This window comes from Crassostrea angulata, chromosome 5, assembly GCF_025612915.1.
Source record: "Crassostrea angulata isolate pt1a10 chromosome 5, ASM2561291v2, whole genome shotgun sequence".
NCBI classification, from domain to species: domain Eukaryota; kingdom Metazoa; phylum Mollusca; class Bivalvia; order Ostreida; family Ostreidae; genus Magallana; species Magallana angulata.
The window spans coordinates 20,169,019-20,194,224 of record NC_069115.1 but is presented as its reverse complement, the minus strand read 5'-3'; the positions used below and the strand labels follow the sequence as shown (position 1 = coordinate 20,194,224).

The window sequence follows — 25,206 nt, the reverse complement described above, 5'->3', positions numbered from 1 at the left end:
TCAAAGTTTAGATACCTTGTGAAACAGCAATAACATATCATATGAATGTAAAATAGTTCTAAGGCAAGTAGGTTCTCAGGCAACATGTGAAACATTTGTTTAAAAAGTGAACATTCTAGCGCAAACAGCCTACCCAAATTATCAAAAACACTCAAAAAAGTTAATATATCTAGAAATAAAAGATAAGTTTTTGGTATTGTATTGAAATCTTTTGGATATGTAACTCATTGGTTAATTGACAACTAACCTTACGGTTTCCTAATTTATACAAATAGCACATTGCATGAATATAGACACCTAGAGTTGAATTCAAAACAAAAGATTATTTCATATTTTTTTTTCACAAGCTTTCTAAAATACAATTGGTATTTAAATATATTTGACCACTTCCAATAGAAAGCAATGATGTACAAATGAATTGTGACAAAAATAGACTAAAGACTTATTAACATTTTAATATTTTGTTCGAAAACATTGAATGTTAATGATTGAATAAATTAAATAAAAATTATTTGACTGTAGGAGGGATTGAAAAAAAAACTCCAGCACATTCATACATTTTGACAAATGGAGGATCTCAAGTCAATGAATCTTTGGTCAAACAGTTTGTACAAAAAGTTCACATAGTTTCCAATTTTTTGATACATTGTTGCTGGCAATATACAAAAATGCTTCCAAACATTGGGGCCCTACACAGGGACACTGGAAAGAACAACGAGTGAGAGGCTCCAGAGGGGCCACCGATTTGTCAGAGAGAAAGCAGTACGTTACGTCTCCACCGAAATCTCCATATGAAATTGATGATGGATAAAATACCTGAAATGTACGTATAAAAATTCAGCAAAATTCAAAGTTATTGACAAATGCTAATATTAATCAGCGATTGAGCAAGTGCAATTCTTCACTTGCAACAGTAGCGAATATCAATGTTATATTACATTATTAAGTTATTAAGATAATAAACAAACATAAATGAGAATAAGCAATGGTCACAAGGACCACATTGCTCACCAAAACAACCCAAAAACAAATCCGAGCTGTTACCCACGTTTTGTAAATTGTACTATAATAACTTTAATACAAATCTTAAAGAGGACATTGTTTGCCCTAATATCTAGACCTATCGCTTATGTAAGCTAGCTTTAAAAAATAACTCGTCTGGAAAAAAAATCCTTTCAAAATAATATTAGATATTGAAACACCTTATGTGGCACCTTTCAGCTTTTTTCTTATTTTAAAAAAAAGGAATGTTAAGAAAAACGACAACAGCCGCCAGAAAAAAGTTTAAATTGAAAATATCAATGATATGAAAGGATAAAAGTTACACCTTAAAATTCCGATAGTTGTAATTTAATATCTTTATTATTTATAGAATCACTTTAGTTTTTGTTTTTTTTTAGGTAATATTACCTTAAATACAGAACCATCATTTTGATTATCACAGTTTATATTCTTTCCAAAAATGTGTAAACGGAAACTTGAAGAAAATAGTCCCCATATTCCTGATATATTCATACGCATCCAAAGAATAGGCGGAATCTGTCCGAGCACAGGAAGGTCTAAACACGTATCATTCGAACCGTCAACCACTAAGGGAATTTGAGACCGCAGTGTATCATTGACGTCGTTGAAAATCATAAAGTTGTCTTCAACTTAAAAAATGCAATACTAATAAGATAATAAATTAAAAAAGCATCTCATTTACATAATATATTCCTTTCTTTGTTCTTATAAATATTTCTCCATCTTCCGAAGCAATATTATTTTTCACAATATAAATATATATATAATATGGTCACTATTAAAATATTATCGACTTTATTTAAAATTATTAGGATGACACAGTAAAGTTCGTACCATTTGACGTAATAAACTGATGCAACACACAACACGACGATGTGTTCCCGGGAATGGAATCCTCGAGAACAACAACTGAAGCCATGCATCTACTTTCAAATGCGTAAGCAACGTGGGTGTCGTTTTCTCGTTCATATTCTAACTAAGTGTGCAAAATGAACCAATGTTAGATGAAACAATCATCTAGACATTTCAAAAAAGGTTAAAGGGGCATGGTCACGATTTTGGTCAAATTCTATTTTCTGTTTTTAGCTCACCTGAGCTGAAAGCTCAAGTGAGCTATTCTGATCACATTTTGTCCGTCGTCCGTCTGTCCGTCTGTAAACTTTTTACATTTTGAACTTCTTCTCTAAAACTGCTTATCCAATTTCAACCAAATTTGGCACAAAGCATCCTTATGGGAGGGCGAATATAAATTGCAAAAATTAGAGTCCGATCTGTATTCAAAGCGGAGAAAACCTTGAAACTGTAAAAAAAGGGGGGTGCATTTTTAAAAATCTTCTTCTCAAGAACTAGCGAGGCAAATTCAACGTAGTTTAGCATAAATTATCCTTATGGGAAGGAAAATATAAATTGCAAAAATCAAGGGGTAATTTTGTTTCAAATCGAAGTTATTACGAAAATAATAATAAAGGAAAGGCGTGTTTCAATCGGGCTCGGAATCCGGTAAAATGGGTAGGCAAGACTTGGCCTGGGCAAAACAAAAGATTGGCAGTTATTAATCTGCCAATCTCATTAAAATTTCAGGATATTTGATGGACTAGTATATTTGTGTTCGCTGTATATATTGCTGCAAAATAATGCGTATTTGGAATTGACGATTGCCGATCTGCCCCGGCATTTATTTTGCCACGGCCCGGGTTTGCATACCCATTTTACCAAGACTCGTATTCCATACTTCTAAAACGAGGTTCTTTGTTTAAAGCAGCCATGACATTATACGAAAAAGGGTCGATCTGACTATGATGAATTTGCTTGTTGTGCAACAGTTCGCGTATGAAGGGAAGTTTTGAAACATGAAAAATATATTGGTGCCGATTTTGTGAAGTAAATTGAGGCTAAATATTTCAATGCGTTGACAGTTTTCACACATGACGTTGGTGTTAGCTTGTTCTGATTTTCGTTTCGTTTTCATTATTTATGCTTTGTAACCTGGAAACTATCGTCTGTATTTCGTGATTTTTACGTATTAAATAAATCAGAGACTTCGGTAAATCAAACAGTTACGTTAACTGTTTACCTGCGCAAATTAAGCAAAATCTGATGTAGGGGTACTGAAATACAATTCATTCTATCGGTAATTCGGCATTATCTTTTGCGTAATGGTAGATTAATGCAATAGGTTTTGTTGAGATGCTCGGCATTTCCTCTAGTTTATTCAGTTTAAATAGAGTTTGATATCGCTTACGGAAATATGTAGGTATATCCATGTATATATATATATATGATTCATTTCGAAAAAATAAATTGTGTTCTTTATTTGTTATACATGTAGTGCATGTTGTTTACAATTTCTATTTACAAACCATATTTGAGTGTTAAGCTTCGAATTATAAGCAAGATACAGAGATTTGCTCACAATTCTATGTTTGTACACAGATCTTAAAAGCAAAAGATTAAAAAAGTATAAAAAATTGTCAATATTTATTACGAAAATTTTCAAAATCTGTTCTTCCAGAAACCCACTTATTGAATTGTAAACTTAACCTTTTAAGCTCACCTGAGGATGGGGCCACAATAAGGGGGTCGAAGTTTAACAAATGAATATATAGAGTAACTATTTAGAAATCTTCGTCTCAGAAACTAATCGCCAAGGAAAGGTGAAACTTGTGTGGAAGCATCCTCAGGTAGTGTAGATTCAAAGATGTGAAAATCATGACCCCTGGGGGTAGGGTGGGGCCACAATGGAGGGTCGAAGTTTAACATATGAATATAAAAAGTAATTCTTTAAAAATCTTCTTCTCAGAAACTAATCGGCCAGAAAAGCTGACACTTGTGTGGATGCATCCTTAGGTAGTGAAGATTCAAATTTGTGAAAATCATGACCCCCGAGGGTAAGGTGGGGCCACAATAGGGGATCGACGTTTTACATAGGAATATAAAAAGTAATTCTTTAAAAATCTTCTTCTCAGAAACTAATCAGACAGGAAAGCTGACACTTGTGTGGATGCATCCTCAGGTAGTGTAAATTTTAAAGTTGTGAAAATCATGACTTACGGGGGTAGGGTGGGGCCACAATGGGGGATCGAAGTTTAACATAGGAATATATACAGTAAATCTTTACAAATCTTCTTCTCAGAAACTAATTCGCCGGCAAAGCTGGAACTTGTGTGGAAGCATCCTCAGGTAGTGTAGATTCAAAGGTATGAAAATCTTGACCCCTGGGGGTAGGTTGGGGCCACAATGGGAGGTCGATGTTTTACATATGATTATATACAGTAAATCTTTAAAAATCTTCTTCTCAGAAACTAATTAGCCAGGAAAGCTAAAACTTGTGTGGAAGCATACTCAGGTAGTGTAGATTCAAATTTGTGAAAATCATGACCCCTGGGGGTAGGTTTGGGCCACAATGGGAGGTCGATGTTTTACATAGGAATAAACAGAGTTATTCTTTAAAAATCTTCTTCTCAGAAACTAATCAGCCAGGAAAGCTGAAACTTGTGTGAAAGCATCCTCAGGTAGTGTAGATTCAAAGTTGTGAAAATAATTATCCCCAGGGGTAGGGTGGGGCCACAATGAGGGGGGGGGTCAAAGTTTAACAAAGGAATATATAGGGTAAATCTTTAAAAATCTTCTCAGAAACTAATCAGCCAGATGATTCTTTATAATTGTTAAGACTTTGGCCCCAGGACAATTCTTTGGCCTCACGAGAAGGTTCAGAGTTTGATGTACGTTTATATCCCATATATAAACTATTGTTAGGGATCTTTTTTAGATCTGCAATACTCAACATATGATATGACTATAAAATCATCCTGTTAGAAAAGGGACTAATTATTATAAACATAAGAATATCCAGGGGAAAATGGATTTTATTTATACAGGATTTACATGAATTATTGTACATTGTCCAGATAGTTTGTATTATGACTCCATTGAGCTGATTTTATCATACCGCTTGTTCCTCAGGTGAGCGATGTGGCCCATGGGCCTCTTGTTATTATTACAGTGCTATGGAATGCATTTGTAATGATTAACCAAAATTTTAGAGTCAATCGTAAAGTCATAAACAAGATACAGGGCCCACAATTCGTTGTCATGTAAACAAGGCTCGTGCCCTGTTTTTATTTACATAAGTTCAATATACAAGAACAAAATCTTTTTCATGTTGGTTTATCTATCTACTCATTCATTTTAAGCATACTTAAACAGTTCCTGACGTTTAACACATTCATTTTAGTTCTTAAACTGGAATGTTCACTTCAGTTTTCAAAATGTAAACAAAAGCTTTGTTTACATAACAATAAATTGTAAGCCCTGTAACTTTCTTATAACTCAAAAAATGACACTCAAATTTTGTTTGCTTTTTAAAAATGCCTTACGGAAGCATTATAAACAATAAAATCGAATAAAAAAATTTCTGGACCAAAATCGTGACTCTGCAACTTTAATTTAAGATCAAAACAACCATTGAATGCAATGAATTGCAAGAAAATAAAAAATATAAATTATCTTTAAAAAGTGTGATAATTAACATTCAAATGCACACTTTGTCATATAAATGTAGAAATCTCTAATTTCAAAAGTGAATATAATCCATATCAAAATTGTTGGTATACATGTTTATTGTTGTATGAAATGTTTCGTTCGAAAATCAGGAAAAGGACGGAAAGAACTTACACTTGTTGTAAAGAATGACTGCTCATTATCTGTACGACACTTGATGTGACAAACTAAAGGCATCAATGTTATATTCAGGCTATTCTTCGGTATTTCCACTCCAGTAACGAAATCAATCTTTGACAAAATTGTCTGAAAGAGCAAAGCTTTTTTTAATTTCATTTTCATGAAAACTCACCATAGCATAAAATTGCTCTAAAACGTACGGATTTTATCTGCAAAGTCAACTGATCAAAAATGCATTGTTGGTAAAAATAAGTTTTCTCTAACACTGACCATGCCTTTTACTATTAAACCAAGTGATGACGTCACGTCTGATAAAAGTCCAACGGACCTGACGACAACTGTGAAATTGTTTAAGGAGGAGCCCTCGGTACGTATGTCATTCCGGATACGGGCCACAACTCTGATCGTCATTTGGTCATCGACAGCATCGGTGCTGAGTTCTTGGTTACAAAACAGAGGGAACTCAAGGGTGATGTTTCCTAAACTTCCATCGCTGTATGCTCTACGTCAATACAGAAGGTATGTTCTATTAATTATTCTACTACAGTTATTGCCGAGATCAAAGAGATGCCGCGGACGTTATTCTCCAATATACCACGAACGTCATCAGTAAATTATCAGATCAGAAATACCTATTTGTCTCGCACTGATCATGAAAGTACAAATTCAAGCCGTAATTTTTTTTAAAACCATGTCAATTTCACGTGTTAGTTCCAGTCAAAAGGGTGTGTATTGCCTCAAATGTTTATTTTTAAGAGATCAATGCGGCTGTTCCTAGGACCTCCCTAACACATTTTCACTGCATGTTTTTACATTAAATATATCACGTTTAGTAGTAATAATCGTATAAAATTGCACTTAAAATATTAGGAACATGATTCAAAGATATTTTATAAATAAGTGAAGAGTATTAAAAATCCAAAGAAAACGTTTGTCGTCTGCATGTGATTCCTTTGATCGATACACATGTAAACATTACTAACAAAACCGTTGGGGTTACACGGAACAGCCGTCAAAATGACCTAGATCGTCTCTCTATAGAAGAAACGATCTGTAGAAATACTGGGCTGTTAGTAGAATAGAAATAAAGTTCTTGTTATCGTGAATGTTGCAGGATAACCTCCTCGGTCTCGAAATGTTGTTTGAAATATAAAAGCCTCGGCTAACGCCTCGGCTTTTATATTTCAAAACAACATTTCTCGACCTCGGAGGTTATTCTGCAACATTCACGAAAACTCGTACTTTATTTCTTAAATATCTCTCGTTTGCTTTCATTTAAAAAACACAAATAATTATGAAATTGCAACAAAGATTATTTTAAAAACGTCTGCAAATACGCATACACATATTGTTATGTGTATCTTGTTTTATAACCCAAAGTTTTTTTGTCTTAGAGATCAATGTATGTGATATGCACTTACAAATACTGATCAAGGGACCTGTCCAGTTGCATTGACTGAAAACACGGTCGTAGATTTTCACCAACATGAATTATTTTGTATTCGTATACAGAAAACATGGTGTCACCGAACGGAAAGTAAACGTACAGTGGTCCCGGGGTTTTGCTCCTCTCTGTAGTTAGATTCACAAATAATTCGAATGTCTGGTTTTCAGACAAGCATGATCCAGTGTTAAAATGGTAAATGTCTGCCGTGTACACTAAGTTTTGCTAAAAAAAAAAAGAAACAACCAGTTCATAAAAATTGTATAAAACAAAGGAAAAAAAGATACACGTGACCTTTTTTGAAATAATTGGTTATATTGAAATCGATCTTTTTACTAATTAACAAATTTTAGTTGTCAATGAGTCCATGACTAAGTTATAGACTCATTAACATATTGGTCTTAACTATTTCAACTTACATCAAACGTTGCAGTTCCTGTAACGTTAAAGACGTATACAACACTCAGTGCGCCACTGGTAACCTCAATAATGTGAACATCGCCAATATCAGTATACCCCGGGGCAGCCACCGCAGTAAACCGTAGAATAAGCCAACTACTTATCTCTACTGGTACATTGGTTGATCCAAAGTTTGTAACACTGTGGAAAACGTCTGCTACATTTTGTAACTTTGAACTCTCTGTTCTATTGTAGGTGGCAGTCACAGAAGAACAACCAACACTACTTCCTGTTTCACCAATGACAACCGAAAGTAGAATCAGACCGGCTCTTCCTTGTCCTTCTGCGACCAGTGACGTCAGAGACACGTTGAATTTGAACACGCCCATGTCAGGTAACGTCAAGTTGACGTCAGTAGAAAAAACTTGTCCCAATGTTAATTGACCGACGGATATTTGTTTACCAATACTCGTTGGAACCTTCATGATTGAAAAAACAATGAATATTGAAATTTATCTTTAGGTTAACAGATAAACAATATCTGCATGAAAGTTCCATTGAACTTAAATCAATCATGTAAAGACTTTCATGTTGAGAAGATATATTTGTTTGTAGTTTCTTAAAATTTATGAGAAGATGAATAAAATAAATTACAATACTTGTAATCCTGTTGGTTCAGTCGATGTCAGACTGAACGAAGAATTCCACAAAATAGCCCCGTCAACGTAAATAACGAGATCTAGAGGGTACTTAGTTCCAACTTCGGAATCCAGTCCCATATACAGGAGGGTCTCAAATTGAATGAGGTCCTTTGTGGATGTTGGGCCAGGAACAAAGGCCTCTAAGATATCAAGGCAAAGAATGAAACGATATGTTACGGTAAAAGTTGGCACAATTAATAGTTATTTGGAGGAAAACATATTTCAATATGATTGATATTTCTGGAAAGTGTACAAATTCAACATAAGGAGGGTTACGTCAGTCATATTATTTCTCAAAATTACATACACTATTTTTCTTTGATTGTAAAGGAACAAACCTTTATTTGCAAAATGTGTCGGAAAGACTAAGGACAAAGAGGCGTTTCCTATGATATCGTGACAACCTGCTTTGTCGATCTTAAGACGCTCTACTTCTGCCTATATTCTCAAATATAGAAAAAATTTATATATGATAACTTTTATGCTGTAAAAACTATATACAATGTATACTATCAATGAACAAGATCAGACATATGAAAACAATATATAATAAATTACTGTTTTCTAGAAATAAATGTTAGTAATTATATTTGGGCAAAAATACATTTTCACGCAATTTTTAGAGAAGACTATTGATTAAACTGAAAAAAATCTTCTCACAGGCAGCCGGTAGTTTTCCCCAACTTGTGTTACAGAGAGACGAACAACTCGGAGAGCTGAATCAGAGTCATCTGCTGTATGGCTTCTGGCTTCTATCACGATATCAGGATTGGCCAATGGCATCCAAAGGTCAACGGACATCCGGGTCATAGAACCACGGTCAAGGTCAGAAGCGGCGGGAAATGAAGTGAAAATTTCAGGTGTTTTGATTGGGACCTGCCATGAATTAAACATAACAAAATTAAAGTAACGTTGCGAAATGAAATGAAATTAAAATAAGATTGAGCAAAATCATAGCAATATTTGATGAAAGTTTTCGAACCAAGATGGTCGTGTTGATAGTATACATAATGTCTTTGTTCCAAACAACAATTCCGCCTATTAGAACTTGGATCTTTACGGCGTGTAAACTTCCGTCTGTGACGTTATCAACAGACTGGACGTAAACCTCAGTCTCTATGGCAACCATATTGTCTACATACAAACTGGACTGTCCCGTGTTTACAACATCTCCAAGGGACAACGAAGCGGATGTAACAACATGGAATCCAGTCTACAAAATGTTTTTTTACAATATATAAATAGTGTTCATCAATGAAAGGAAACTAATGGTAAAAATCCCTATTGGTGAGTTAAACATGTTTTTTTTTATCAAAATATTGGGAAGTACATAAGCATTTTTGTCACATATGATTCACATATAGTGTCCTTTTTATGATCTCATATGAAACAATTCATATATGTGGATCATATGTAGCGAAGCTGCCTGTGTACGAGAGTCTTTCTTCTTTAAATGTGTCAAGTAAGTTGTCAAGTCCTTTTTGACAACTAGATTCCTTATCAAAAATACACAGAAGCAAAAGCAGATACTATGTTCAGGCTTAAAGATGATCATCTTCCATGAATTTCAATGATTTACATTTTGTTATTTCTTGTATGTATAAAACTTTACTTTATGGCAACATTTGATATTTATTATTTGCTTCTGGAATCACTCAAACATAACAATACATATTCCCTGCTTATACGTTTGCATTCAGGACACATTTTTTGTTTTCTTTTCTAAACACTTACGAGATTTGTTATCGTCAAAGCTTTGTAACTAAATGAACTTGTCAAAGGTTGGATGTTGTTTCCCGTATCTTTAAGCACCAGACTTCCAATCGCCATGACCTCTCTAGTGTCTGAAGCTTTCACAGATAAGACAATGTCCGGACTGGTTCCCAAAGGAAACACGAGTTTTATGGTCAAGTTTCTTTTACTTCCGAGATGTACGCTAGAATCTTCATTGTCTTGGGCGCCTGCTTGGAGAGAACTAGGAGGAGGGCCATCAGCTTTAACCGATAATGATTATTTACATTTTCCAGCGTCTTTGTTTATGTAACACTACCAATCGATCTTGTAATGTATGGCCCAAAATAATCAATCAATGACTTTTTAAATATTAATTCATTAATGAATTAATGAAAATTATAAATTTCTTCTATACATTATTACATGTATATCCTAGTTTAACTAGAACAGTGATTGTGAGTTATAAAATACTCTTACTGTAAATCGTATTAACCTTGGTTAAAATTACACACACAAGTACAGTGTTTGCAAATATGTTACAATAACAATAAGTTTTCATATTGTATAATTGTCTATCCACAGGAGTTTTAAAATAAATAAATATCAATTGACTTAAAATATCAAAGGTCCATATGCTGCATCTATGTGTGTAAAAAAAACTATGAATAAATTGTTTTCCTGTATTGCTATAGATAGAATAAGAAGCAGTGTGTTTTGTTTGAGTTTTTGTTTGTTTACCTGTTGTGCAGTATTGTCCAGTAAGACCTGTACCAAAACAGTCACACACAACGACAATCTGGCTCCAGTTACCAGCGCATTTTCCTGGTCCACAACTCTCTTCTGTAATATTTACCATAGAATTTGATTATTTTTGAAGAGTAACACATGAAAAAAAAATCCAAGCTTCATTGTATGAATCATATACTGCACCCACATGTTACTATCAGGAATACCTATTATTTAAGGACGTTGTTTACTCAGGGTTTGAGTTCTCAAATTCGGATTGTAAAAAAGATCAAAGTCATGAGTAAAATTTGTTCTAAACACAAAAAGTATTCAAAGAATGAATTATTATTGACATAAGATTCAAAATATTTACTATATTATAGAATTATGTTCAAACAGATTTGGGCTTTAAGCAAAACAGAGGAAATTCGGACTCAGATTTCAGATTTTGTTTTTCACTGAAATATTTTTGGTAGTACTGTATTCTTTAAAGTTAAGATTTTATTTGTTACTCAACGTGATTTTGCATATTTTCAGTTTGTTTTATCTCACTTTAACATTTAGATAATTGTATGGCACACACTACAAAAATATTGAAGAATGCTTAAAAACGATAAAGGACACCATATCTCAAAATTTTGATCATTGACCTTTTATGAATTTTATGCCAGCAGAGTAAGGTAAAAATACATAGTTTAATAGTGCAAATGTTTGAGTATTATCATCATTCAGTTTTTTGTTAAATTGAAACAAAAATGGGTTGGGATTTTAAAACTGATAGAGGAAATTCGGACTGGAATATTTATAGAGATTGTGAATGAAAACGTAATGCTTTGCATCTTTTTCGTGTTTCTGCCATTCATAAACTGTATTTTATTTTGAAAAGAGTTGAGCCATTTGTTTTATTTTCACAAACAAGAAATCTCAATCAAAGTGTAAATTTTTTAAGGATTTTCTTTTAAATTTTCAAAAAATATTCGGTGGCCATTAACTCAAAAAGTAGGTCATTGACCAACATGTACTTTTTTGAAAGTGAAAAAGACCTTGCAACCAAAAATATTTCGTCCCCATGAACCAGGAAAATTATGGCTACCCAGGAACATTGACACCACGAATAAAAATGACTCCACGGTATAGCTTATAACCAAATATATCACTTGTTAAAGTTTTAAACAGATCTTAGGTTAATTTGTTGACCACAGAGCCTCTTAAATGTAAAGGTAACTTGTAATGGGACACATTAGAACAAAGAGAATTACCTGTGGACGTGACGGTCCGTAGAATATCTACTGTCACTTCCGCTGTAGTAGATATCTGAGGGTAGTCCCCACCACCAAGATCCCCGCCTCTGTACCAAATATAACCGTTAGTGTTTGAATCAGCTGGTCGCCATAACAACACCTCTGATTCGTTGTAACCGAATATGACTCCGCCGTAATTTGTCAAAGAACCGTCAGATAAGGAAGTTCCTGCGCCATGATATATAAACCCGTTGTTGTTCCCCTCGGTGGCTTTTACCTGAAAGAAGTCCGTCCTTATGCTTAGATATTCATTTTTTAAAAATCATTAATGATATCGTTTAATTACTCTGGGTTTGAACTGCTTTAAAGTCTAAAAGCATTTTGCTTTAAATTGATATGGTATAACATTTTGTTGGTGTACTGTCAGAATAAAATTTGTAACGACATTCATGTACCTGAAAAAAAATTGTATAAAAGACGTTTCGAATTTCTTATAATTTATTTGAAGCTTTTTTTACCTCGCAGAAATATAATTATTATACAATATTTCTTGAAGCGAGACAAAAGACAGCTGAGATTGATTTTATATAAATTCATCAAACTGGTACTGAACAACTGAGGGACTTACTTTAACAATAAACAAATGACTATCAATGGAAACAGAAGGCGACAGGGGAACTGTGTCGGGATGAGCTGTATTTTTGGCAATGGTTGTAATAAAGCTGACCACTTTGTCCTCTGATGGAAGAATCCAGGCACTGATTATCAAAAGGGCCAAATCGGCTAAATACGGTGTCCCCCATCCCCTGTAGGCACACCCAACTAGGCCAGCTGTGTTAAAAATAGAAATTTGACCTTGTTATATTGAAAATCTTTTAAAAACTGGAAAGAGAAATTTACAATGTAGACTGAGGTGTGTTCTTTAGTTTAAGAGTAATTTGATTTTTTTTTCTTATCAATGATAAAAACTGAATTCGTACTTTTCTCTGCTTTTAACAACAGTTATTCATGACTTGCTTTTCATATAAAGAGAAATCAGCATAGCACGTGTACTTGAATAGAGCATGTGGGTATATCCCTCTAACTATTTTTAGAATCGGTAGGACAACAAAGTAGTGCCTTTAAGCAAAATAGTCCCTATACTTTCAGAGCGTATATACATTTATTGGGACATTTTAAATCAGAATGCTTGACACATGTCAGAAAAGAGGATTTTCAATTTAAAAAACAAGTGTCAAAATTAAATAATCATTTGAAGAAAAGAATTGAAATTGTTTGATGTACACCCTTTCCAAAACTGAGAAATTCCCTACTTTTACTTTCATTTTCAGAGTTTTTAAATACAGACGCATTTTGCCGGAAAACGAATCTGACTTCAAACCACGAAATTTTAACAGGAAAGAGACAATTTGATGAGCTTTCATTCAAGAGGTCCCTCGTTGCTGAACGAAAATTAGGGCCGGAGCTATGAACCCTAACGTTAACATTACCGCCTATGGAAAATGCATTAGTGGACTATACCCATGTATTGCATACTACCAGTAAACGCCTCGTCACTCTCATCAATTTTGAACATTGTTTAACCTGTCTCCAAGACACAAAACTTTAAACTAAGAGCACGATTTATTGTCTCTTAATTTTCCATTTTTAATTTTTACACCGCATGCCCTTGCCGCATGTATTACTAATTCATTAACTTTTCAAAGCAAACTGCATGTGACAATGAATGCCAGTCTTTCCTCATGCAGTTTGTGACCTTGGCTCCGGCTCAGTCAGTAAATACAGACGGTTTCTTTGTTTCTTTCCATGCAATATACATTTGCAATTTGATCGTACCGATTCCTTGTCTCTTGGCCATCCCCCATATCCGTATATTCATGTCGTCAAAGGCCACAACCGTACCACACGCCCGGTCTGATGATGACATTCGTCTGTCTTTGAATACAGCTCCTGCAAGTACACAATATATAAAGTAAGATACGCGTTAAGTAGGTATACGGTGTTCATCCAGTGTGTTTGCTCAGAACTATATTTTGTTTCATTTTATTGAGTACCACAAGATGGAAGCTCGTAACATCGTTTGCAAAGTGGAAGCAAACATCCAAAATCCAAATGATGAAAAAAAGCTCCTTCAAAATTAAATGTTTTCTTATTTATGTAAAATTTAAAAAAAATGTTTGTTATGAGGGGGCCGAGATAATGAAGTACAGTTCTTTGATTTTTATTATGTTTGAACTCCAATACATGTACTGTTAAAACGCAAATTAGGAATGTTCAGCGCCGCCTGTGCAATGATATTTGTTCGTTAGCTTAATTACAGTATCCTTATCCCAAGCGTGACAAATGTTACCGATCAAATGCCCTTGCAATATTACGAAATGCAGCCAAAAAAATGGAATTTCGATCTATATACAGGAAGTCAGAATCATATTATATCATCAATTAATTATTGCTTGATCTCTTAGTCTTACCAGACTACTTCCAGAGACTCCTTTGCTTTTATTATGGGGTCCCAATTTTAAAGGCAGAGGGTAAAACTATTATTAGAAGGTTGTTTCAGCATAGATACATGTATATTTGTTGTTCTCTGTCATGTTCTCCATTTAATTTCAAAAGTTCATGTTTTGCAATTATGGCATTAACTATTAATGTGACACATTGTATTCAAAGATGTTAGCTGTCACGCAATCTTATTGCTACTTCTTATTTAAATTGAAAAATCGCTTTCTCATCAAATATTTACATTTTCAATGTGCTACATGAAAAAAAATACTGGTTTCAAAATGTTGTTTAAAAGTATAGAATACGGAAACAATATCTTAAGCTATAAGGAATCCTTCTTTGAATATTATGAGGTGATAATTTCGGTCGGAGCGTGGTCAAATCTATCACAAAGCCCTTCGACTAAAACTGTCACCTCATAATACTCAAAGAATGATTTCTTATTCCTAATTAATGAGAGGGGGTTCTTAGGGGATGCTATTTTGTGAATTTATACTTGTACCTTAAGTTTTCAGAATAAAGACTGCGTTTCATAATTTACTGGAGATATTACTTGTAATACCTTGGTGAGGGCTACCTTCGGAATCAACAAAAACTGAACTTCCCTGAATTAAAATGATATCATAGTATTATACAAGTATATTTACATTTTCCAGTGTCTTTGCCTGTGATAACACTACGTATCGATTTTGTACTATAAAACCCATAATAGAAATGACGCCAAATTGAGGCGCCAGCGGGTTTGCGTATTTATATTTTTAAAATATTAAATCGTACAATGGCTTAAAATTATATAAATATAAGTAATAACGAATCATTCTTTGAATATAATGAGGTGATAATTTCGGTCGGGGCGTGATCAAATCTATCATAAAGTCCTTCGGGCTTTATTGGATTTGATCACGCCCCGACCAAAATTATCACCTCATAATACTCAAAGAATGATTCCTTATTCCTTATATATACCGTCTGCTTCGTAAACAAATCCGTCCCACATTTTCAGTTGTACAATGACAAGATCGGGTGTTACTCCGAGGTTGTGAGGAATATTGCCTCCCGGGCTGTAGGCTGAAAGCAAAAACAAATACTTTTTTTCAAGGGACTATTTTAGATACTTGGTGTAATGGATTCTAAAGAATATTAAATAATCACAAATTAATCCATATCTCCTCTTATTGATTTTCAAAATTCAAAAAAAAAAAGCCGTCATGATGATCAATATAATCATTGTAAGTAGATTTGATAGCTACGATTTGATGTCAATTCAAGAAGTGGCTGGTTTAGACTTACGCGGTCCGCCAACTCCGTATATATTTGTGCTATAATTAGCTGGCGGAAAATCACAGATCCGCCATGCTCTCACTCTGACGTCGGCAGTTGTGTAGTACGCATCAAATGGACCTACAAATCCAGCTGTAAATGCGAGAATACAATGTAAGGAAAAATTCTAAACTAAAATTATTTATATTTTCTAGATTTTGAAATGTTAGGATTTATTTATTTCGTGCAAGTAGACCTGTTGACTTCAATTTAGAGAACCTTTTGTAAGATAATGCTAGTATATACTATTCACAGAAGTAGCAACACTTACATAATATATAACTTTATCATACAATATCAGCAGGCCGTTACGCTGCGTTAGAATCCTGATTACAACTATATAATTGTGTATTACAGTATTGCCGCGATCGACAGAAAGTATTATTTTAGATACCGCGGTGGGATGCGCGATTTAAAAGTAAATATGTTTTGACTGTAATGTATTGGTTATATAATCATTTTTGTTCTGGGCACTGAAGTCAAGATAATACAAAATAGATATTGCTGTCAACACGATTAAGCACTTGTAATATACGTTCGGTCGCATATGTGTATATATATATATATATATATATATATATATATATATATATATATATATATATATATATATATATATATATAAAGCACAGGGAAATTCACTTTTGTTGGAGCTCCACCTCCGCCCCGACCAAGGCTTGAATTCACGACCTCTGAAACCCAATCTTCTTGCAGTGAGCGGCAACCGCGCTACCCACTCGGCCATCTAGGCAAGACAAAATCTTGCTTTCGATGACGAACGGAACCTAGCGCGCTGGTCGCGCACTACACAGTCGCTTGAGATACAGGTGGAATATAGTTAAACGACAATTTGAGAGGATCGGAACGATACACATTGCATAGATACACACAAATATAATAAGCACAAACATTGCAATGTCACCTAGTATTGAAATGAAAGAGAAACAAAATCATATTGCTGGGATTAACGTTTACAATGATGCGCACTGAAGTGGTAAAAATGTTCGTTTGAATGGAATATTCTAAACTTTTATCGAACGTCAATTGTTACATGAGACACGCCCATTTCTTTTATAACGAGGAAAACAGTATTCGTAACAATGCTTTCGGAACCGCGCTCATCTTATAAACAACACAAGCAGGGCTGCGGACCGAAATTTGTACACAAGCTGAATCCCGATATATTCTCCGTTTATGTTTTTCATGCCCCGCGCATATCCCAGTCCTCTCAACACGCTGCGAACACAGTAACAAATGCAGAAGATCGAAGAAGACGAAGAACCTAGCTTACCCCTCTAAAACGAAAAACTTCAACATGTGCAACATATGTTGTCAAAAAAACCCTTTTCTTTATTTGTAAAAGGAAGTTCAAAACACAAATTTGTTACTAATTTTTTTTATATTTTAAACAATATCACTGTTTCTGAACATAGTTGAAAGAAAGAAAAGAAAGAAAGTTTGTGTTTTTGTTTTTGTGTATAATGTACGTGTGTGAAGTTCCTGCTTGCGTAGTTTAGAAGAGGGCGGTTCCGAAAGCATTGTGACGATTACTATTTTCCTCGTTTCAAAAGAAATGGGTGTGTCTTATGTAACAATTGACGTTCGATACACAGTTTAGAATATTCCATTCAAACGAACATTTTTACTACTTCAATGCGCTTCATTGTAAGTTCGTTTTGTTAGGTTATTTAACTGACTCCTTCGTACTTACCGGTATGTCTATTCAGCATACAAATGGGGACGAACTTTACAGGCTTTTACTTAGTCTGTTTTTAATCTTTTTTCATTAGCATTAGATGGTTTGATGGGACAATTATTGGCAGTTATTTAAAATACATACTTAATTTATCTCACAAAAATACCTGGTTTAATAAGAACAACTTTCGGCAGCTTCAATGAGTTTTTTATTTTTTCATCAGGTTAATATGTTTTACGGTGTTACCATTGTGGCGAGCACATCAGGAACCACAAATATTTAAGGAATTAGGAATCATTCTTTAAGTATTATGAGGTGATAATTTCGGTCGGGGCGTGGTTAAATCCAATAAAGCACGAAAAGCTTTATGATAGATTTGACCATGCTCACCTCATAATATTCAAAGAATAATTCCGTATTACTTACATTTATATTATTTTCAATTTGTACACTTTAAAACATTATTTTAAAACCACTATTTTTAATGTAGCACATGCTATGTATTGCTACACGGCGCAGCCAATATACCTATTTTCGGTTATGCTATAAGACACGCCCATTTTGTGTCACTCATGTTTTACAAAGTTATTGGGTTTTAGGTTCAAAATTGATTTGTAATGTTATCACAGAAAAGGACGGTTGAAATTGTAAATATATCGTGTTACTGTCAAAAATAGACTCGCTCGACTCTAAAACAGCATCGTTTTCTCTCCCAGACCCAGAACCCGAAATTGGTAACTTTAATCTTCATTCCAAATTATATAATTACAAAATGATGTGGCTGTTTTTCTAACAAAATTAATAATCTTTAAATAAACTCTAATCATGTTTTTAAACTTTACGGAGCTGTAAACTGATCAGCCATTTCGGTATTGCACCGCGGGGGCTCGAAGAAATGCTGGGATGCTGCATTCCGGCAGAGCTCGGAAGAACACCTCGAGGTGAAGTGTTGTTCCGAGCTCTTCCGGAAAGGCCCGAGATGTTGCGATTGTATTCTAAGCTCGTTCTTCTTTTTTCCCAAACTGGTTTTTGAGCTCGCTTTGATCGCCCGAGATGCGCGCCGGCGACCTTATTAATAATTATTGTATTCATTAGGATTTCTTTTTGTTTGCATGGAGGTAGAAAATTGATAGCATGATGAAACATTTACATGCACGACCAACCTTCCAATGCATCCTTGTTAAATGAATCCAACGCTTTCCAAAATAGAAAAACTCTACCCATGAACAATATTTCATACAGTGAGAAACAAACTTTGAAGAACAACGGAGTCATACCTGTGCTGACTAGGCCTCCTTTCGTCGTTATGGTGCTGACAGGAACATGGAGGCGCACGTGCGACTCGTTGTAGGAGCACAGTACGGCGCCATATTGGGAGTCGCCATCTTCGTCACTTCTCTGCCCTGCCCCGAAGCCTGGGAAGATGTGTTGACTGCCCTCCCTCACAACCCTGACTTGTACGTCCACTTTGATGGGCATCTCGCCCAGCGAGTGTCGGATGTAGATAGGACTTTGACCCTGGGCCACGATCGTCTGCCATTCACTTATGAAAGGGGGTTTAATTCCAAGGGAGGATCCCACTATTATTGAAATGGAAAAAAATATAAGTTACGTCTGGGAGAATATTTTATAACAAATTAGACATTTAAGAACCCTCTATTTACGAAACCAAGAGCTAAGCTAGTAATAAATCAAATAAATGTTTGAATCTTTATATGGAATTGTCATGTTGTCAATTTAATTTGAATTTACTGGGTGGGTGGAAATACAAAATTTACAACATGCAGCTTGTAAATTTTCTATTTACACCCACCCAGTAAATTCAAAATTTACAACATGACAAAATGTTGAATTTTTTTATCAAATACAGAACTATTTTTTAACCTTTCTCTTTTTTAACCTGAGAAAAAAACTTTTTACGTTATTACCGGAGTGAAATCGATTTTTAATTGTCCAGTGTGAGACAGCAGTGTGAGATTTTTCTGTCTTAAAGTGTGTTTTACAACGCCGCTGTAAAATCTAATCAGACACAGTATAAATATGCTGTAAGGATATAATAAGTAATGGACTAATCTAACCCCATGCCGTGGCATCGTTTTTGAAAGTGTGTCCCAGGGGAGAGGGGGGCAGAATCATCCAGAAATTCTTGACAGGCAAAACAAAAAACCAAAAACAATTTCCCAAATCATGCAAATCGTAATCTGTTGTAAGGGGGGGGGGGGGGGGCGTTGCGTATACCTTTAACTTCATTACCTCAATTTCACTGTCAATTTTCTGTTTTCACTTACGTTTGTTACATGTCCCTAAAACACGAGAAGGGGTGGCAACTCCATGGTTATTCAATATACATAAATGTATGTAGATTTAAGAAAACTGTTTGCTGCGAAAAAAATGCCCGAACCACAATCCCCGCGATGCTACGTGCCTTAATACAATATGGAATTTTTTATTACAATTTATCATATTTTCATTGCTCTATTGACTATTTGAATCACGCGGAGTACTATAACCCGGAAGTAAATCACTTTTAAACGTGTTAACAAAAAGATTTTTTAATGTAAAATAACGCGACAAAAATAATACTCGTGTGGGACAGTATTGAAATTTCACCTCGGGACCGTGAATCTTGTCCACTCGGCGGAATTTCACACTAGTAATAATAAATAATTCTATTAAACCCAAAACATTAAAGAGTACAAAAGAATTCAATACAATGAAATAAGAATAATCTATAAATCCACGAGGAAAAAATGTGAATACAATTTGTTTAGGTTGGATTACTTTTATTTCGAATACCACCCCGGATTTTTGAATAACTAATTGTTCATTTTGTTTGGTTTTTTTTTTTTTTTTTTTTTTTTTTTTTTTTTTTTTTTTTGGTCATGGTAATTTTATTTTGAATGATCATCAATCTGTTGCTTTTCTGATTATAAATGCATATTTATGGGAAATCTATCATCCCTTTCCTGTTAACATAAGTTTCTAATCAGTGCATTTTGACGCCGGATGCTTCAAAAGTTTTAATAGTCATATCAAATATTATACCGACAAGAATTAATTCCGATAAATTGTTGATTATTTTCATCTTTAAAGCAATATGAGCTGCAATTTTCATGCTGAATTTTTTTTTTTACTAAAATGTTCTTTTCTACTAAAATGACAAAAATATCATGGTTTTTAAATATTTGTTAGCAATATTTTTGTGGAAAAGGCCGTTAAGAAGCCTTATTTGGAGCAGATTTGAATTTTTGTCGTCCTGTACAAAAATTGATTTGCTATATATTCCTTCGAAGAGAAATATTTCCTCTGACAAAAATTAATAATTTTTTCAAATCTTATTTATCATAAAAGTTTAAGTTATATGCAGACTTATCATACTAGCAGGTTTTTGCCGCAAAATAAAATTCTAAAAAATACAGCTCATATTGCTTTAACTTACAATAATAAAAGTTTAAGTTTATTCTATTAACGTTAGGTTTTCATTCTCTCATTTCTGAATCGAGGCAATGGCTCCTTTTACAGTTTATTTTTTTTTTTTCGGTACCTGTCCATTGCCCAGGCATACTAGCGCGCGCGAGAATAACGCATTTCACTCGAAACAAAACGTTTAAGAACCACATTGCTTAATTTAGATTTTAGGTATCTCACTCTTCATAGTGGTTGTATCAAGATTCAAATAACACATGATTTTAAACAATTTCTCTAGAAAACCTTCCGCAAGAAAATAAAGTGGCTGAGAAAACTTTTCTAGTAATCAGTTAAGAACGGTCTTAAATTCCGGTCTGGAAAAAAATCGGGTGGACGCCCCACACAATCAATCCAAATTATTTTTCAAACCGGGGGCGATACAAACCTGTAACTATATATCGCACAATTGCAATTGTACTTTTTGTGCTATTTCGTTTTAAAAATTTGTTTTTTAAAGTTTACGTCATTGATATTTTGTGCCGCCTTGCCTTTCATTTTTTTTTCTTTTTTAAGCATTAATATCACTAGGCTCCTAAAAGGTTTCTTTGCTGAAAATTTTATTAATATACGAGGGTCAATCAAAAAATACGAAGACATTGTGGCTGTCTATCATATCTTTTTTATGAAAGTCATACTTAACAAATTAATCTGTGCACCAACACTTATGTTATTGATATGCAAAGTTTTAGTCCATTTTATGAAACGGTATTTTTGTTACCCCTTTTTAAAAACAACATGTTTTGTCACCACGGCACACGGTAACGTTCGAAACATGACGTCAAGATTAAACGAGTACAGTTTATAGATATACCCCATCTTTATATCACGATTAGTCTCTTGTGTCTTTAACCTTACAATTTAAAATGGCACTGAAGCACTAAACATCTTATTTGTACACATTTGTTCGAGAATCATAAGTTAGTTTTTCAAAGTTTTCATTTTCTAACCGTGTGTCTCTTAGTTTACAGTAAGGATAACCCTGAACGTCGGTTGACGTTACTTATTTTTTGACCAAATATTTACAGATATTCGACTCTCTAGCGGACTGTTTTATATTCAAAATACAATTATCACCACCCTCACAAAATTTATTACAGTTAAACACAAACTTGCAAATAATTGTTGACCTATTTTTTGCACCATTGAACATTTTCACAGCTTATATCGGCTTTTTCCTGAGTAAAATCAATTTTGTTTATACTTCTCGTTGCGCCGTGACGTCCGGCGACGTCGATGTTTTTGGTCAATATAAAGAGGACTATCTGTCTTTAGTTACTAATATCTGTTCGACAAAACAATATATCCCGTCATTATTTGGAACATAGAATACCATGACTATACTTAATTTGAGGTTTCAATATTATTTGGTTTTAAGCTCAAATTATAGAGATATTATATTCAACATTATATGGTTTATTGTTGACATAACACAAATTTGGACCGTGCGCCGTGACCTCATTTTTGCAGGATTAGATTATAAATAATTCTTAGAAATAAAAGAATTTATTAACTTTTTTTCTTGTAAATTGTTTGAAACTACCGCTTAATTATGTCTACCAAATTAAGTAATGATATGACGTTAAGTAACATAGCTATGACAAAAGTCTTCGTATTTTTTGATTGACCCTCGTACACCCCTCATGGGATATCCGGTGGAACGCACGTACTAGGGACGTATTTACCTATTACATTATGTACATCCACAAACAATATCTGGCAGCTTGATATAATTCACCAACTGCAAAACGCTGAACCTTCAATTGCTCTTAAGAGGCCATTGTGTTTAGATAACCTTCATGTTTTGCATGAAGACATACACACAGGGGATTAACTTTTTTTTCAAAAAGAAAAGGCTTTTCAATAATTCATTTTCAAGCATTTACTACAGTTCGAGCACACTTGTTCATTTGTTGGAAACGTCTCTCTTCAGTTTGTCATGTCCTTTGATATTTGCCAACACGTCAACCGTTCGTTTAACAATTATCAATTGTATGTTTGATATAACAAGTTGGTGGATTTACTCAGATTGACAGATAAAAAAGTCAAATACGAGGATTTCAAATATGTTTTACATCATCTAATTGAATAATAAGTCATGAAGTGAAAACACGATTGGTGTCATTATTAATAGCTAATTGGTTTTTTTTTCATATCTTTTTTTTTTTACAAAACATTGTGCGTTACTTATTCTACGCGAGTACTTATTTTTTGCGATTCCACAAAATTTGATTAGATTGCGAGACTATAAAATGGCGATCACTTAACTTTTGTTGTAATTCGTATACAGTACTTTGCAACCGTCTGAAAAATTGAAACGTGTTTTTCGCGATTTTACCGGATGTCAGTTTCTTCACGTTTAATTAAAAATATACAGTAATATTATGTAAATTTTAAGATCATTGAATATTGACCCTTACTGTAATGATCGAAAAATAAAATCATATTAGAAAAATTGATAGTAAATTCCATCGGTCTTATGTAAGGACTGAAATGCAATTTGAACAGACTGTTCACTTAATTATTTAACTTTTGAAAATCCAATGAATGTAATTCGATTTATCAGAAAAAAAGAAAGAAAGGTAACATGTATGTAAATACCATAAGGTCATAGACTTGATGATTTTTTTATGGACTGAGAAAAAAATTACATAACAGCATAAAGAAAGTAATAAAGAATAATCATTGTAATACATGTAATTACTTGTAACTATAACCCCATATATAAGCAGGGGTCACTTAAATTTTTGCCAATTTTGAATATATGTTAAAGAATGCTCCTTCGATTTCTAATGCAATCATGTTCTGATAATGTTTAAAAAAAAATCTATGAATCGTACGAACTATGTATGAAATTAGAGATATTTCGAACTGCTGTATAAAGAGGTTGGGTGATCAACAAAAAAATCTTCCTAAGATAAATTTATTTAAAAATTGTAAAAATTAACATGATTTGTTTAGCTATAAATCTGTGTACTAAGGAAAAGAATCCTTATATTTTACTTTTTAAATTTTGGGTATTTTTCTATAATTTTTTTTGATATAGAGCTCTTCTTTTAAAGGAAATCAATATAGTCTAATAATGGGCTACATCATCAAGCCCTCTTAAGGCAACATAATGGTACATTACTCCTGTATGGTTTGATAGAACAAAACGCCTTTATGATCAGAGTTAAACATTTTTTTAAGAAAATGATACAAAAAAATATATGTCTACGAAAAAAAAAGATAAAACTTGCCAAAAAATGGAAGTAAATCTCAAATTCTTACCTAAGATATGAATAACAGTCACTGTAGCAGAAAACATGGCTCCATGCATTTAACGATTAAATTGTCCTAAGCTCGCGCCAACACGACATTTATCTGATCAAATATATGTGGGGGGAAAACTTCCACCAACGCTAAGATAGTATCGACAGTCGGAAAGCATGTCACAGATCTATGAGACGGCGCGCTGATTTGACTACTCTATCATTAGTTATCGGACGTTTATTCCGGGATACAGCAGAGAGCTAGCTATGAGAGCTTTTAACGTTCCACATATAGATTTTAACCACAACAAAAAAGAATGATGACAAATTGAAAACCAAAAAAAAAAAAATTAAAAAAAAATTAATAGGTCCAAGAATGTGTTCATCAAATATTTGTATACCACCCTTTCTATATGTAAATTAGATGTGTTTCTACTTTTTTAAAAGTCCGTACTCTGTTTTTTTCGGGGTTTTTTTTTGCTCTCTCTCTCTCTCTCTCTCTCTCTCTCTCTCTCTTATTCACTGTATAGAAAGTCTGAAACAGAATAATGCAATACATGTTTATTCAAATTTAAACCTTTTTGTCCGACCTTCAGAGTTTCCTATATGCAAAATTTACAATCTTACTTCTAAATAATGAGATTTTTTGGAATAATATTTGAAGGTTAAGCGTAAGCATTGATTCGGCTTCTTCCACGTAAAATGGTCATATTTTCCAATCAATCAATTAATCAATGGTGGTTGAAAAGTTTTATATAATTTCTATATGATCATTTATGAGATGTTTGTGATCGGAGGCATTGGGAATTATTTTCCTTTAATGTTAATGAGGCTGGATGGTCAACAAACTGATAATCAAATATTCCCTAAATTTTCAAGTACTAGTATAATTTGCTTAAATACAAACTATATCATTAAGTAAAAATAAAATACCAAATAGTCCTATTGTAGATGAAAATTTCGCAACATTTTTGAACAGAGCTCTTAAAATTCCGTCTAACATTCAAAGTATTTTCCATGCACG

The 25,206-nt window shown here is 33.7% G+C and overlaps 1 protein-coding gene across 1 annotated transcript; it reads right to left on the bottom strand.

Annotated features, from left to right (window-relative positions):
• Positions 1–537: 537 nt before the first annotated feature.
• Positions 538–19,602, bottom strand: LOC128185203 (uncharacterized). The gene is made up of 20 exons (XM_052854861.1): positions 19,545–19,602; positions 18,744–19,046; positions 15,741–15,863; positions 15,417–15,518; positions 13,785–13,898; positions 12,577–12,779; positions 11,967–12,225; positions 10,720–10,821; positions 9,982–10,241; positions 9,230–9,460; positions 8,908–9,123; positions 8,586–8,685; positions 8,206–8,387; positions 7,567–8,025; positions 7,125–7,372; positions 5,974–6,205; positions 5,698–5,829; positions 1,858–1,999; positions 1,411–1,652; positions 538–816 (listed from the first exon to the last, which is right to left on the bottom strand). Exons 1-20 carry the CDS (start codon positions 19,600–19,602, stop codon positions 598–600), a joined length of 3,927 nt encoding a protein of 1,308 aa, XP_052710821.1. The 3' UTR covers positions 538–597.
• Between the last annotated feature and the right edge of the window lie 5,604 nt (positions 19,603–25,206).

Bases quoted from the DNA above. Each gene is read 5' to 3' on its own strand.
- LOC128185203 (XM_052854861.1), bottom strand. From the start codon at position 19,602: ATGATTCTGCCCCCCTCTCCCCTGGGACACACTTTCAAAAACGATGCC. The intron at 13,899-15,416 runs GTATATATAAGG...GTGTACTTGCAG, and splicing joins ATTTGTTTACGAAGCAGACG to GAGCTGTATTCAAAGACAGA. The intron at 9,461-9,981 runs GTAAGTGTTTAG...AACATTTTGTAG, and splicing joins CTTTGACGATAACAAATCTC to ACTGGATTCCATGTTGTTAC.